Source organism: Gymnoscopelus braueri, assembly GCF_963280865.1.
Source record: "Gymnoscopelus braueri genome assembly, chromosome: 17".
NCBI classification, from domain to species: Eukaryota; Metazoa; Chordata; class Actinopteri; order Myctophiformes; family Myctophidae; genus Gymnoscopelus; species Gymnoscopelus braueri.
The window spans coordinates 24,805,845-24,819,701 of record NC_137617.1 but is presented as its reverse complement, the minus strand read 5'-3'; the positions used below and the strand labels follow the sequence as shown (position 1 = coordinate 24,819,701).

The following is a 13,857-nucleotide window of genomic DNA, read 5'->3' as shown; positions in this document are numbered from 1 at the left end:
CATCTTCCAAAAGTCCCAAAGGTACTAGCTTGGCTTGCTCTTGGGTTGCTCCTCTTCTTCATCATCATCTGAAAGTAAGCCGGGCAAGTTTTCATAAAGATGCTTCTCTAGATGATCGTCAACGTCCGAATTAGGTCGCAGCACACACCACAGCAAGAAGCTTACACAAACTAGACTGAGGGGAAGAACCTTCCACCAGGGTCGTTGATACTGCACTCCCAAAGAGCGTTCAACCGAGTAGCCCCTGGGGTTGCCTTTGCTGGTGGAGAACTTGATGGGCTCGTTGTTCACCTCCTCCTCCTCTTCACCCTCTGCTGGTTTCCTGGACTGGGCTAACCTCTGGGAGGTCAAGGTGAAGGATCTGACATGATTCAGTGTCCTGACGCAGAGGAAGTCAACATTTAGTCAACCAAGAAGCAACAATGACTTATTGAAGTTAAACGCAGAAAGCAGTAGTTATGACAGCGGGGTGTCTGACGTGAATGAATGAAAACGTCACTGATTGCACAACACAGTGAGTGAGTCAGTCTGAACTGATTGAAGTGAGTCTGCACGTGGAAACAGCGTAACAGAAATCCCAGTGTTATCAACAAAAAACTTTTAAATTCACTCAAGTCATTGATTCTACATAACACTGAGTATAACGTTAAATAAAGCTACTAGCCTTGGATCACAGTCATGACCGTCTAGGATGATCTTCAAAATAGTGTTTGCACTTTCTCCCTTTTTGGTCCGTACATCTACATAAACGTTCAGATTTCAAATATAAAGTGCTTACCCATACCCACGGATGTTACAATTATGTACGGCCCCCTTAGAAGTACCCGTATATTCCGTATTGTTCAATAAAAAGCATTTTAATCCGATCGGTGGCGATTTTCTCATAGAGTTGTAATGTATCAGAGTGCAATACACCTCCCAACCGATAGGGTCGCGTAGTTGAAAGCATACGGAGAAAATGGCCACTGATCGGATAACAATGCTTTTTTATTGAACAATATGGAATATACGGGTACTTCTGAGGGACAGTACATAATTGCAACATCCATGGCCATGGAGTAAGCACTTTATATTTGAAATCCGAACGATTATGTAGATGTACGGATCAAAAAGAGAGAAAGTGCAAACACTATTCTGAAAATCATCCAAGACTGTCATATAATATAATATGACAGTCTTGTATCAAGGCTATCATTGAACCACCCCTACAAGGAAATATCCAACGGGTGCTGTTCAGCTTAAAAGGTTAACTTACCTCAGACTTGCTGTGCTACCAACGTATATCCCACGACACACGGAAAGGTGTAACAAACTAGCCATAACACGCATCTTGGTGGACAGAGTGAACGTGAACGATCATCTTAGGTAAAACAGTGCCTGCCTGCTTTCAGTGAGGTCATGTAACTCATGGTTGTGCGTCGCTGATATTCCTCCGGCTTTCCATTTGGTAATAGTAGAGGTGGACACTAGGGCAGTGTTGCCAGATTTTGCGAGCTAAATAAGCAACCAGGTCTATGAAAACAAGCCCAAAAGAAGCAACTAGGCTAATTGAAAATAGCCGATATACAAGCTCACAATGCGACGCGTTATGAGCTTGTAGTTCTGCTACTTTCAAAGAAATCTTGAAGAAAATGTGAAAGATTTGGAATATTTTGGGGCTCCTTTGACAGACATGCAAATGTTTGAGAACCACTGGTTTAAACAACATTTGGAAGCAAGTCCAAATAAGCAACTACACTTTAGAAACAAGCCCAACAAACTACCAATATTCACAAGCGACTTCATAGAAAAACAAGCCCAAAGTCGGACTAAGCGGACATGGCAACACTGCAGTAAGGACATCTGGGCACCTCGATGTAAAAATGTCAATTTTGTCCAAAATATCAATTTTGTCCAAAATATCAATTTTGTCCAAAAATAAAATATTTTGAAAAAAAGTAATTTGTAAAGTAGCCTAAAGTATACATTATTAAAACATGCTTAAACATTTGACAATTGAAGTCTAATATTTCTGTAATTGCTTGAAGGCTTGAACTACACCCCCGGTACAGCAGGCGGCGTTATGCACCAAGACGAGTGTCTCGACCAATCACAGTTGGCCAAACTGAAACGCTTCCTGGTTGAACAATTCCCATGCTTGTTGATGTCTGTCGAGTGTTTTCTGTCTTCAGTTCAAGTAAGTTTAACTTGGTTAAGAAGCATAGTGATCAATTGATCATTTCAGCTACACAACTACATTCTTTTAAATATTGAAATCCGTTTAATCCATTTAGCAATCATAGCTTCTATTTTAACTAAGATTCAGCTACTGTCGTTAACTAGCTTACATTAGTTTTCTTGTTGAACCTGTCACTATCAGTTTATAATGATATAGCACTTAATTGACTTGACTATTTTGACATTACAGAACTTTGGTCAATGTGTTTTTAAATGTACTATTAGATAAATAACTTGACATTTATTGTCACTTATTTCACTTGAGCTATATGCTGCATGCTCACCATGGCTCTGGCTGCATTGCCACTTAATAATACATTATTGGCCTACAGATACAAATGTATCAAAGTTCTATCTACAGTACACAGCACACTCTACTCCATAATGCCGACGATCTGAACTTTGTGTGGCGGATGTATTCTTCTTTATTGATTTTGCAAGTGCTTTAAGTGTCTAGGTCTGATGGTCTTGTTGCTGTTGACCTATCTGCTAATCATGCTTATCTGGATGTACTTGTAGGTGTAAGCTGTGTCATGGCGAAGAAGTCTTTGAAATCAGAATCAAAAGGCAGTGGCCCCAAAAGGAAGTTGAGTTCAAATGAGACTGAGGTTGGCACGGAAAATTTTAACAAAGAAAAAAGCAAACGGACTAAAATAGAGGTGAGTAGAAGCACAATGAAAGCTTATCTTGATTGTCTCCTATTGTGCCAGTGTAGTGAGACATTGCTGTTAAATTATGTTTGTTATTTCATCCAGGAGGCTCCGTTACACATTCCTGAAATGTCAATTGCAGCAGATATCAAAGTACAGGGAAAATACCAGAAACACAAAAATGTGGAAGCAACAGTCCAAAAAAAGAAGAAGAAAAAGGAAAAGCAATTAGAGGTGAGTATGTCTGCTGCTGTGGATTTATTTATTGACCGGGTAAATAAAATCCTGCACACCATCTTCCTCAATTGCATAGACACGGTTCTGACTAAGGGCAGACTGAAACATTGTTCAATGAATACAAAGAAGACCGTGTGCAGGAGGTTTTGTCCTGTGAATTATATCCTATTCATAACTGTGACCGTAGGTGTGCAGGAGCTTCTTGTCTTTATTTATAGTTGAACCATGAAACACGATTGTGAAACTATTGTGATGAGGCTTTTCTGTGTGTATGGATGTTACTGTCCACAATGACTCAATGAAATAAGTGTATCATCAACAAACAGCCATGGATATATATTAGTCTATATCGCTAACTCGATCCAATTCAACCTCCATTTGACACGTACAGCTCTTAAAAACAGTAGTGATTTTAGTCAAGTACTAGACGGTGTGCATTTAAAGCAAGACTGAAGACTGACAGGGAATACAAAATTCAAAGTGCATATGTAATTAAAAAGTTCCATAAAAAATTATAAAAATGTTGCATTTCAATATTCTATATATAAATATGTGCACGGGAGAGGCAAGGTCCATGTCCATGTGGGCTGGTTAGAGAAGAGAGACACTGTCCTGAGTTGGGGTAAGAGAGGAGGGGTGGATCTGCACTGCACGCGTTCATGCGGGGTCATAGGCAATGTTTTCATTCAATGTCCAGATGGCCTGAGGAGGGTAGAAACTTCTCCTGGGCCTTTTCGTGATGATACCTGACATTGCACAGTTAGTTGGTCACGGTCCTCATTGCATCGCTCAATGATGTACACCTCTAGTTTGCCCTTGTTTGACAGGTTTTTGGTGATGGAATCTCTGTATCGAGTTTGTATTGAATTCAAAACTGATATTGTGCCATATTATGCCACATGGAATCCTTTGTACCCCTGGTAATAATTTCAACATTTTCATGTTTTCAATTGTCAACTTCAAAACAATATGCAGCTAACATAAAGCATACACAAATGCCTCGCAGTTTTGAAGCAATTTCCTTCTCAGTAAGTATGTTATCCAGACATACATGTGAAGAGTTTTGTTCATTGGGACCATGAATAATGTTTCCGGGAATGGTGCAGAACCCAGCTGTGCAGAGAACTTGTGTAGCGTCAGAGCTGTGATAGATGTGGATTTAAAGGATATATGATGATTTGTGATAGACAGTAAGAGCTTTGAAGGAATCTTGAGGAGTGGCATGTTCTTTTACATGTCTTTGAAGTAGGTAGATATGTAGACTTCTTTCCCTGGCTGGCATGCTGTCTGAGGAATAGCCTCAGCTTAACCTGAAACGTCTCCCCGAGGAAGCTGTAGATGAGTGGGTTGAGGCAGCTATTGGAAAAGGCTGCCAGGGTCACGACGTGCGACGTCAGAGGGTAGTCGTGCCACAGCGCGCTGCCACTTGTCTCGCCTCTGAGAAGATGAGCGCTAATGAACGCATTCTCCGGGAGCCAGCAGAGGAAGAAGACCATGACGGCCGCTGAGATCATCCGCAGGGCCTTCTGCCTGCGTGGCCGACACTGGAGCCCAGCTTCGGCTCGATGGGTGCGCCGCAACACTTGCGCTATCCTCCAGTAGCACGCCGCCAGGATGCAGAGAGGCACCACGAAGCCCAGAGTCACCTCCAACCACTGAATTTGGGTCACGTTGGCGAAGCAGAAGTGGAGCTCGCCGGCGTGCTGAGCCTGTGCTAAAGCGAAGGGCAGCACGGTGAGCAGAGACGAGCACGTCCAGATCAGGCAGCAGCTGAAGCGGGCACGGGGCATTCTGCGGCCCGTGGAGCTCGTCAGTGCCACAAACCGGTCGAAGCTCATCCACGTGAGGAAGAAGATGCTGCTGTACATGTTCATCTGCTGGAAAAGGTTCATGAAGGTGCACAGAGCGGCCATGTCATAGTAGCCCTCCTTCAGGTTGAACACCTCGATCAGGGAGTCGGCCACCAGCAGCAAATCGGCCACTGCCAGGTTCACAAAGTACATGTCTGGTGCAGACAAACGGCCACGGGGGCCGAGGTTGACAACTAAAATGAGGATGTTCCCAATAAAGCCCACAGGGAACAGGAATATGATATAGATGCAGGAGAGGAAGAGGCCGATTTTGTAATGTTCATGCTGCTGGGAAACCTTCCGTGCCATTTTAGAGTAGACTGTCCAGGAGCCCTCCAGCTGCACAGTGTAGTTACTATGAAGATCTACTGAATATTCCACATACATAGTCTCTTCCATATTATTCCGTGTCCTAGGGATATAGATTATTTATTGTGCCACTGTGCCGTTTTGGGTGTTGTTTATATATCCACAGTTGGAAATATTATTTTCTCTGATAGATTGAAGAGTTGATGCCCAGTCGTTGTTCTAGAGGAAAACAAAAAGTCAATGCTTTTTATAATATTTTCTCTCATTTAGATAAAGTGCTATTAACGAGAAGGAAGCAGTAGTCATTATTTGTATGTACATGATCAATGTATAATTGCTAATACATAGTGCTACTAAGAAGAAGTATGCTGTAGTCACATTTTTATATACAGATCAATGAATAACAACTATTTAAACATAGTAACTAAGAAGAAGCATGCAGTAGGGATAATTTAATCGCTTAATATTTTTTTCTGTATGATGAAAAAATATATAATACTTAATAGCCATCACTTTCACAGCAATTACTTTTTAGTAATATTGAGAGATGTTGGACAGGATAGTTAAACTTAATCTATGAATTAGTGAATGATAAATACGCATTACGCACACTTGCAAATATGGGATTCATTTGTTATTCACACTTTAACAACAATTATATTAACCTTTCAAACAATTTGAACTTGTGACAACTAAAATAAGTGTAGAATAGTCATAACTTACATATAAAATCTCCTTGCTGTGGTTTGTCCTTGCAATTGCTCTTATCTTTTCCCATTTTGGAGGTTAAGAAAGCAGTCGTCATAAATCCAGGTAGGAAAGCTGAGTTGAGTGAACTGTAGACACTCATCTCTTCTCTCAGGTGGTTTGGTGCCACCCACAACACAGAGTAAAAAAACACCCACATGGCTACTGTACATACATACATGATATGTGCATACAGTATATTTTCACCATCCAGGTTGTTTTGATAATATCACCTTTCACCCAGATTGCATTATTATTACACTGTAACCTGTGTGATCAAAGATGAGAGGGAAAATACACATAATATTCTCGTAATATTTGTGCATATTGTACGTGTTTAAATTGAACACCACCCATGTCCTACTTTGGGCGTCTTAATTAATGTATACTTTTCTTTTTCATTAGTCCCATTTTACATGATTAATTCTTCCCCATGGAAATTTTTGGGAGAATTGGGGAACATTTCTCAATACTTTATTAGTATGTACAGGCTGTGACTATGGTGTAGAATGTTCAAATATATAAATAGGGGAGTTTGGGAACGTCTAGGCAACTGGAATGTTTATACACAAAACAAGATGAAGGGCATGCATTCGCTTGCATCATGCAAAAAAAGTCTGTACTATCTATATCCATGATTCTTTGATTTGGGTCTGGTCTTAATTGGGTCAGTCGCTGGACAAAATTATTTAGGAAATGACAGGAATTGACTTACCATGCTAATGATATAGTGCATATGATGCATAGTACTATGTATTATGTTTTTTTCCCCTCCTTCTTGTTTCTTTTTTGGGGAGAATTAACCCTGGTCTCTGTTTTGGGCATGTTATTATAAGCAACAACAAAAAAAAGCCTAGTCTTATATGCTTAATTTACTCCGCCGTACAGCGGTGTCACACGGTGAGCTGGCAAATGTGCAAGCTGAGCTTGTAGATTTTGCTATTGTTGCTGCCCAACACCGTCGTACAACACAGCATCAAATAAGCCTTAATTGGTTGAAAGATATTGTAGAAACATCTATCTGTTTCTGTCCTGCTGGCGTCAGTGGTCTTATGTAACCTGCCTGTGTGTCTAGTTTACTGCTGGTCCCTGATCTTGTATCACATCAGCTGCCCTGGTAGAGCCACGGTGTGTGAGTTTGAATCATGCAGGTCAGTTATTCCTAGAAAAGGTGCCATAGTATCCTGAAAAAAGTAGTTGGCAGTACAAGAGTATCTAATGGTATATCCTGCCCCAGGGAGCTAGCCCTGCGTTTAATTGCTTCTTTTGCTTTAATTCATTTTGGAATGAATATTGAACTCCATTGGCCCTCCCACCTTTTGGACGGATACAACCCAAGGCAAACGTTATTCTTCCTTTAGCTAAATGCCTGTGTGGAACTTTCTTTGGCATTGCATACTTTTTGCCTGACATTTTGAGTAAATGGGCTTTTGTACAAAACCTGTTGGCAAATGATGTCATTGCCTGTTTCCATACAATAACTGTATTATAGAGCAGTTTGGAGAGCTGTAATATGCAAATCTACTACCTAGTAAGTACTACCTAGTAAGGTAGTAGCTCATTTATTGATACTATTCATAGCTTTATTTGCATATGTGTGGTTGTGCTTTTCTTTTTATTGTCAAATTGTGCTGAGTTACAGTAAAATATTTATAAAAACACTTGAAATCCTGCACATCAGTACTTTAAGAATACAAAAAATAACACATGAAAAAACGACAGATAAATGGCAGATATTCAAGCAATGTGGTCGTACAAAAGATGCGACATCGTTATAAAAGACATGATGAAATGAGATGAACCATGATGGCTTTTCCAGCTGGCCTCAAAATGTATTTGTAATAAATTATGCTTTTAAACTCTTTCTTTCCCATGACGGATGATTATACAATTGAAGCTATTTTGTGTGAGCTGATTGTTGTCCTCTAGGGCTCATAGTCCTGCAGGGTGTCTGCGATCTCAATGCGGGGAGCTATGATGTGTCTCTGGGTCTGTGTGCCACTCAGGCCACGGCAGCAGTCTCTCACCTGCCTGCCCACCCCCTGGAGGCTCTCCCTGCACGGCCTGTGGATCAGCAGCACCAGCAGCAGACTCAGACAGCTCCCAGAGAACAGGATGAACTCTGCCACGCTCAGGAACGCCCACTCGTGATGGCTCAGCCGCCCTTCTCCCTCCAGCCCCACCCCCCTCACTAGCACCACGCCGTAGAAGAGGTTGCATACAAACAGCACCGTGGCAACCGCCAGGAACACAGGACCCTCCTCGGAGCCGGAGAGGAAGCGCCCGCTGGATTTCCATTGGTGGACGCAGCCGCCTATCATGAGTCCAAGGAGGAGGGTGAAGGGAATCAGGAAACCCAGACAGAGTTTAGCCACTGAGTATGAGAGGCCAGCCTGGACTGGATCTATAACGCAGCAGGTTTCTTCTCCTTCCAGACCCTGGCTGGGTCTGGGGAGTCCACGGAGCCCCGCCAGCAGCAGTGAGACCAGAACGGAGGTCAACACCACAAGAGCAATGCAGACGCCAGATCTCTTCAGCAGTGTGTGGGAAGGTGGGTCAAAGGTCAGAACGTATCCCATCAGCACCAGGAGCAACAGGCCGCAGAGGGAACTGACATTGACAGTGAAGGATAGAGCAGCGCAGCCCAAAGGTGTGGTCTTCAGGTAGTCGGGTCTGTGGGCCACGGAGGACAGCGAGAGGAGCAGGAGGAGGAGCTGGGACCCACAGAAGGCCCAGAGCACGCCGTCCAGCCAGGCCACACGTCTCTGGGCTCTGTAGGTCTGGATGAAGCTATAGAACAGGAAGCAGGCCGAGAGTAAGCCCAGCCCAGCGCACAGCGCGTAGATATAATTGGCTCTGGAGGTTAGGTCTTGGGCTGCAATTTTGTCCAAAAGGTCAAGTGGCGAGGTTGTTGAAGTGAAGTCAAGTGAAGTTGAATTATCCAGGGCCTGTGAGGTGGTGCTGTGGGAAAATGCTGGTCTGCTGGTCACTGAAGAGAACGGCTCTGCAGTTTGATTTGTCTGGAATTTAAAAAGAAGAGAATATTTTGATTGACAACCACCAATTTAATGTTGTTTATTATATGGTTGGTATGTACACTGTAGTATTTTCTGTCACCAGGGGGTTTGAGTACAAATTAATCCAGATGTTCTAATAGTACAGTGCAGTATATGATATCTCTGTGGCATCATGTCGGGGTCTTTTCCACTGATGTATGTAGTTCCACTTCTGGTCTTTAGTGAACAGATCACAGATGTAGAAGTGTGTTATTTATAGCGACTCTGCGTTAGTAGTGAGACTAATTTGTCTGTTTTATTTTGTGTACCAGTTGGCGATTTGTTACTGGTCAGCAATGGCATATGAGTCCTAAAATAGTTTTTTGCTATAGAGAACTGTTCTTACACAACATTTATTGCGTCACACTTAAATCCACTTCCTATAAAAGACAAATGGTTAAATCTCTAATTCTAGTCTATCTTCTCTTAAGTGATTTAAAGGGTTAGTTTATTGTGTCTGATATTTATCAGGACCATATCTCCCTGTGTTACCCCGTCTTTGTCTACTCCTGTGAGGAACTGGCTGCTCAGACAAACATATGTTTCCACTTACCATTTTCACTCTCGACACCCCTCTTCTGTTTGTTTCTACAACCTCTGCGACGTCCGTTCAAATGTCGTCAAACCCCTATGCTGTGAAAATGATGCTTGTTGCATGGATACAACTGGTCAGCTTGAAAAGCTACGTTTTTAAATTTTCACAGGCAGTACTCGCTACTCAGCCAGCATACTTTCAGAATGACTTTGTGGCCACGTGATCAACATCTTTTCCTCCCCTCCCTCCCTGGCGCTCTGTTTTTTTTTTCTTCCATGGCAAAGTGAGCTATGGGTCCGTTAAAGAGAACATATATCCCTTGTTTAAGTTCCTCTAAAAAGGATGTCTGTGTTTTTGAGTGACTATGCAGACCCTTAACGGTTTACTGAGACTGTATGTATTCAGGCTTTGTTATTGTATCAGGTTGCAAGCGGAATGATTCCGCAAGTGAAATTTGAGAAAGGCATTCACACCCAGCCAGTTATGAATGAAGTTGGCATACAGTATATAGGTTATTTTATTTAGTAGTTTTGCTTGCATAACTTGAAAGCTGTGGAAAAAAGGCTCTATTTGGTCAGGGTTGAAATGCTGCTCTATAAATGCACAGGAAGATCTGCCATGAAACGTTTCTCTGTCTCTATATAGGTCTCACTGTTCACCACCCAGCGTCTCCTCTCTTCACCTTGCTCAAACCAGCCCTCAATAGTTAATTTGCTCTCTACCACACGATTTGTTCTTCCATAAAAATGTAATGTCGCATAGAACTATAAATTGGTGGTTTTGTCCTTGGTGCTTATGTAGTGGTGGCGGTTCTGGGCTGCTGCACACAGGAAACATTCTTTAGAGGGTGTAGTGAAGACTGTGCCGTTTCTTGAATCTTAAGCTCATAACCACAATGAATACTAAATGCACAGAATGCAACTCTGACCTCAGCATGATACACATATGTACAGGAAACGTCCCTCTTAACAACCTGAAGCAACAGGAAATGAATGTGATCTAAACTCTTGCCCTCAAACAGTATCTCATTGAAATGTCTCTTGCTTTGTAATCAGAAGTCAAACAGAAAATAGAACTTTTAACCCATTAAGACGACGAACGCATCTGTGTCATTTTAAGATTTCTTTGGCTATTACAAAATAGCAGATATACAAGTTCATAGCGAGTGCCGCGCTATGAGCTTGTAGATCTGCTATTTTAGAAAAATCGTGAAAGGTTGTGCATATCTTGTTTGCTTTAAATGTTTTTTAAAGCGAACATTTTAACTCAAATCTTTGCTTCTGGGGATTCTACAAATGTCTTCTAAATCCTAACAGTTTTCTGAAAAACTTATGTTGCTATAATTTCAGTGGTGCTCAAACTTTCAAGGACCCCCAAAATTGTGGCCGCGGGCCGCGGACCCCCATCTCAAAATGTTTTGTTCCAGGGACCCCCCAAAAGCAAAGATTTTAGTCAAAAATGTTCCCTTTAAAAAGAATATATATATATTCAAATATTAACACAAATGTTTTTCAAAAAATTGCAGATCTACAAGCTCATAGCGTGGCACTCAGTGCCGCACTATGAGCTTGTATATCTGCTATTTTTTAATAGCCAAAGTATAAAATATGGATAAAGTGGTTACACAGATAGGTTCCCTGTTTGAATGGGTTAAGAGTGACATTAGGCCCTGCATTTATTATGTGGTTATCCGAAATTTTTATATTGACACGCATAACATTGGATTTTGCTGACCTCGTGCACAAGGATTTATTGGAATGCGATGTTCCTGTTTGGTAAACATGAACAATGTTAGGACGTTTACAATGTGTTTTACAATAACATCGCAAATTATAAATATCCACACAAGAGGAAGGTCTGCTTATGGAGATAAAAACCAACCTCCTGACATTTGTTTGGATTTGTTTGACAGATTGCAGAGCAGCCCTCTCTCCCCGTAGACACGTGTGAGAGTGAGGATGAAGAAGACTTAAGTCCAGAGGAGGAACGGTTCCTGGAGAGGAAGCTGAAAAAGATCCGTAAAAAGGAGGAGGAGAACAGACTGAGAGCTGAGGGGAAGTGGGTGCCAAAAGCCCAGCAAAACGCGGCCAAGGAACCTGTTGCACCCAAACAGGCCTTGGATTACCTCACCTGGTATGAGTAGTTCTTATTTCTAATGCACCATTGTGCATCAACATAGTGGTATTCTCATTTCCTCTGTATCTTACGGCTGATAATAAGTAATACTGGCTGGGGTCTAAACACTGGGCAGAGTGAGTTCCAATAGTGGTGTTTCACTATTGGAACTCACTCTGCCCAGTGTCTACCTGCCTGGAATGTTCTGAGAGAACAATAAGATTAACTTTTATTAACCTTTATTCCCTGGGTTTGTCTTATACTACTACTGTACCGAAGGGCTTCTTGTAAGTAATCACTGGTATTGGGTTTGTCATTTTGCAGCTGGGAGAAGAACCGTGAAGAGTGGAAGTTCCAGAAGACGAGACAGACGTGGTTACTGCAACATATGTTTGATTCTGAAAAGGTAAAATAAGTGTTAGTGTTATGAGAACTTCAGTCAGAAACGTTTTACCTTTTGCCCCATTCCGTTTTTATTTTATTTGCTAGATAACGGACCAGATTTTCATCAAACTTGAAGGGAATGATCAGTAGGCTGCCATGAATACATCACTAACTTTTGGGTTGAAAGGATCAATGGTCCTGATAGGATTGACAAAGATTTCTTTGGGGCTTTTTATGCCTTTATGAGAGGGATAGGGAAAGTAGGCTGACAGGAAATGGGGAGAGAGATGGGGGGGGGGGTGAGGCGCAGCAAAGGTCGTCGGGAACGGGAGTCGAACCCGCGACACGCTGTCAGCATTGCAGCCTAGGGTGCCTGGACCGCCACGCTACGGCCCAGGCCAGGATTGACAATCTTCAATCTGATTTCTAGTAAACCATTTAGAGAAGATTAGCTCTGTATCTGGGCTAATATAGATGGACTTTCCTCTGACTCAAACCTTAAAAATCACATTTCTGATCCTTAATTAATTTTGCTCATACATAATGTCCTACTTATAGTGGGGGGAAACCCTACCCTGTGATCAAAATGGCCACCTTGTGATTATGTTCAATAGTAGATGATTCCCCTCTGACCCTGCTTTCATCCGTCATCTGTGAAATGTACAACCATGATGTAGATGTTTACATTTCTGTTGTCTCTCCTCAGATTCCTGATGAGAGTTTCCCTGTGCTCCTATCGTATGTGGAAGGGCTGCGCGGAGCGGCCCGGGACACCACAATACTCAAGGCTGAAACCCTGGTACGAGAACTTGGCGAAGGACCGTTGGATGAAGATGTCCAGCAGAGGGCATGCAGAGCCAGAGAGGTCATCCAACTGCTTGGCTGACTTGGTCATCCACATTGTCTTTTTTTCTTTAAAAAAATAAACCTTTATCAAGGGAAATTTGAGAGAGTACAGGTTCACCGGACACTGTTAAGTTAAACCTGACGCTGCCCCATACAACTAGCCTGGAATCCAGACTGATTGCTTTTTTTCCCCTCACTTCGCTACACAGTCTGGCCAGGGCCCTATTTGACTCGTATTTCACAAACTTCACCAATTTCGTAGGCAAGTCCGGAAGTGACTCCAGTTTTACATTGGAAAACACTGGTCCCCCCCCCCCCTCCCACAGACCAATCAGAAGCCACTGGCTGTTTTCTCCCGTTCGTGCACGTCCTGCCCCTTGGAAATAGGAGGCTTACCAGACTGAGTAACAAAGTGAGAAAAAAAAATCCACCGAACGCAGCAAATCAGTCTGGATTCCAGGCTACCATACAACCACTGTGTTGAAATTATTGCCTTCTGAGAAGCGTCGCCACAGCAGCTGGTGGCTAAGTGCCTTGCTCAAAGGCAAGTTGTTCAGAGAAAGGAGAGCATTTCTCATTCAGTTATCTGCCTGTTCTGGGGATTCAACCCAGTGACTGTTTAGTCACAAGCCCCCTTCTGTGAATGATACCAATGGACTGCCCCTGTTTGTTGATAAGTGGTGATTAAAGTCGCAGATAGTCTGGATATGGTTGCACTCATTATTTCAATGTGATTACTGTAGCCCCAGTTTGCCTGGATTTGTTTTTATATTCAGTATGTCTCATTTGCATGTTTGATATTTCCTAACTGATGACAAAATCTATGGTATTATTAATCAATTCTAGTACATGAATGCATAGACACATTTAGCAATATTGTATATCTTTACAATACAGTACATAATGGGACA

The 13,857-nt window shown here is 42.2% G+C and overlaps 2 protein-coding genes across 4 annotated transcripts; one reads left to right on the top strand and one right to left on the bottom strand.

Annotated features, from left to right (window-relative positions):
• Positions 1–2,110: 2,110 nt before the first annotated feature.
• Positions 2,111–13,652, top strand: chlsn (cholesin). Of its 3 annotated transcripts, none has more exons than XM_080454641.1 (6): positions 2,111–2,176; positions 2,737–2,876; positions 2,973–3,101; positions 11,523–11,734; positions 12,041–12,122; positions 12,807–13,652. In XM_080454641.1, the coding sequence occupies exons 1-6, from the start codon at positions 2,134–2,136 to the stop codon at positions 12,984–12,986; spliced, it is 786 nt and encodes a 261-aa protein (XP_080310767.1). In that variant the 5' UTR covers positions 2,111–2,133; the 3' UTR covers positions 12,987–13,652. The 3 variants fall into 3 exon arrangements, with proteins under 3 accessions (XP_080310767.1, XP_080310766.1, XP_080310768.1); XM_080454640.1 differs by having other exon boundaries at positions 11,514–11,734; XM_080454642.1 differs by lacking the exons at positions 2,111–2,176; positions 2,737–2,876; positions 2,973–3,101 and adding an exon at positions 8,204–8,572 and having other exon boundaries at positions 11,514–11,734.
• Positions 3,190–6,119, bottom strand: LOC308104253 (G-protein coupled estrogen receptor 1-like). Its single transcript, XM_080454639.1, has 2 exons — positions 5,987–6,119; positions 3,190–5,482 (listed from the first exon to the last, which is right to left on the bottom strand). The coding sequence occupies exon 2, from the start codon at positions 5,351–5,353 to the stop codon at positions 4,241–4,243; it is 1,113 nt and encodes a 370-aa protein (XP_080310765.1). The 5' UTR covers positions 5,354–5,482; positions 5,987–6,119; the 3' UTR covers positions 3,190–4,240.
• Positions 13,653–13,857: the final 205 nt, after the last annotated feature.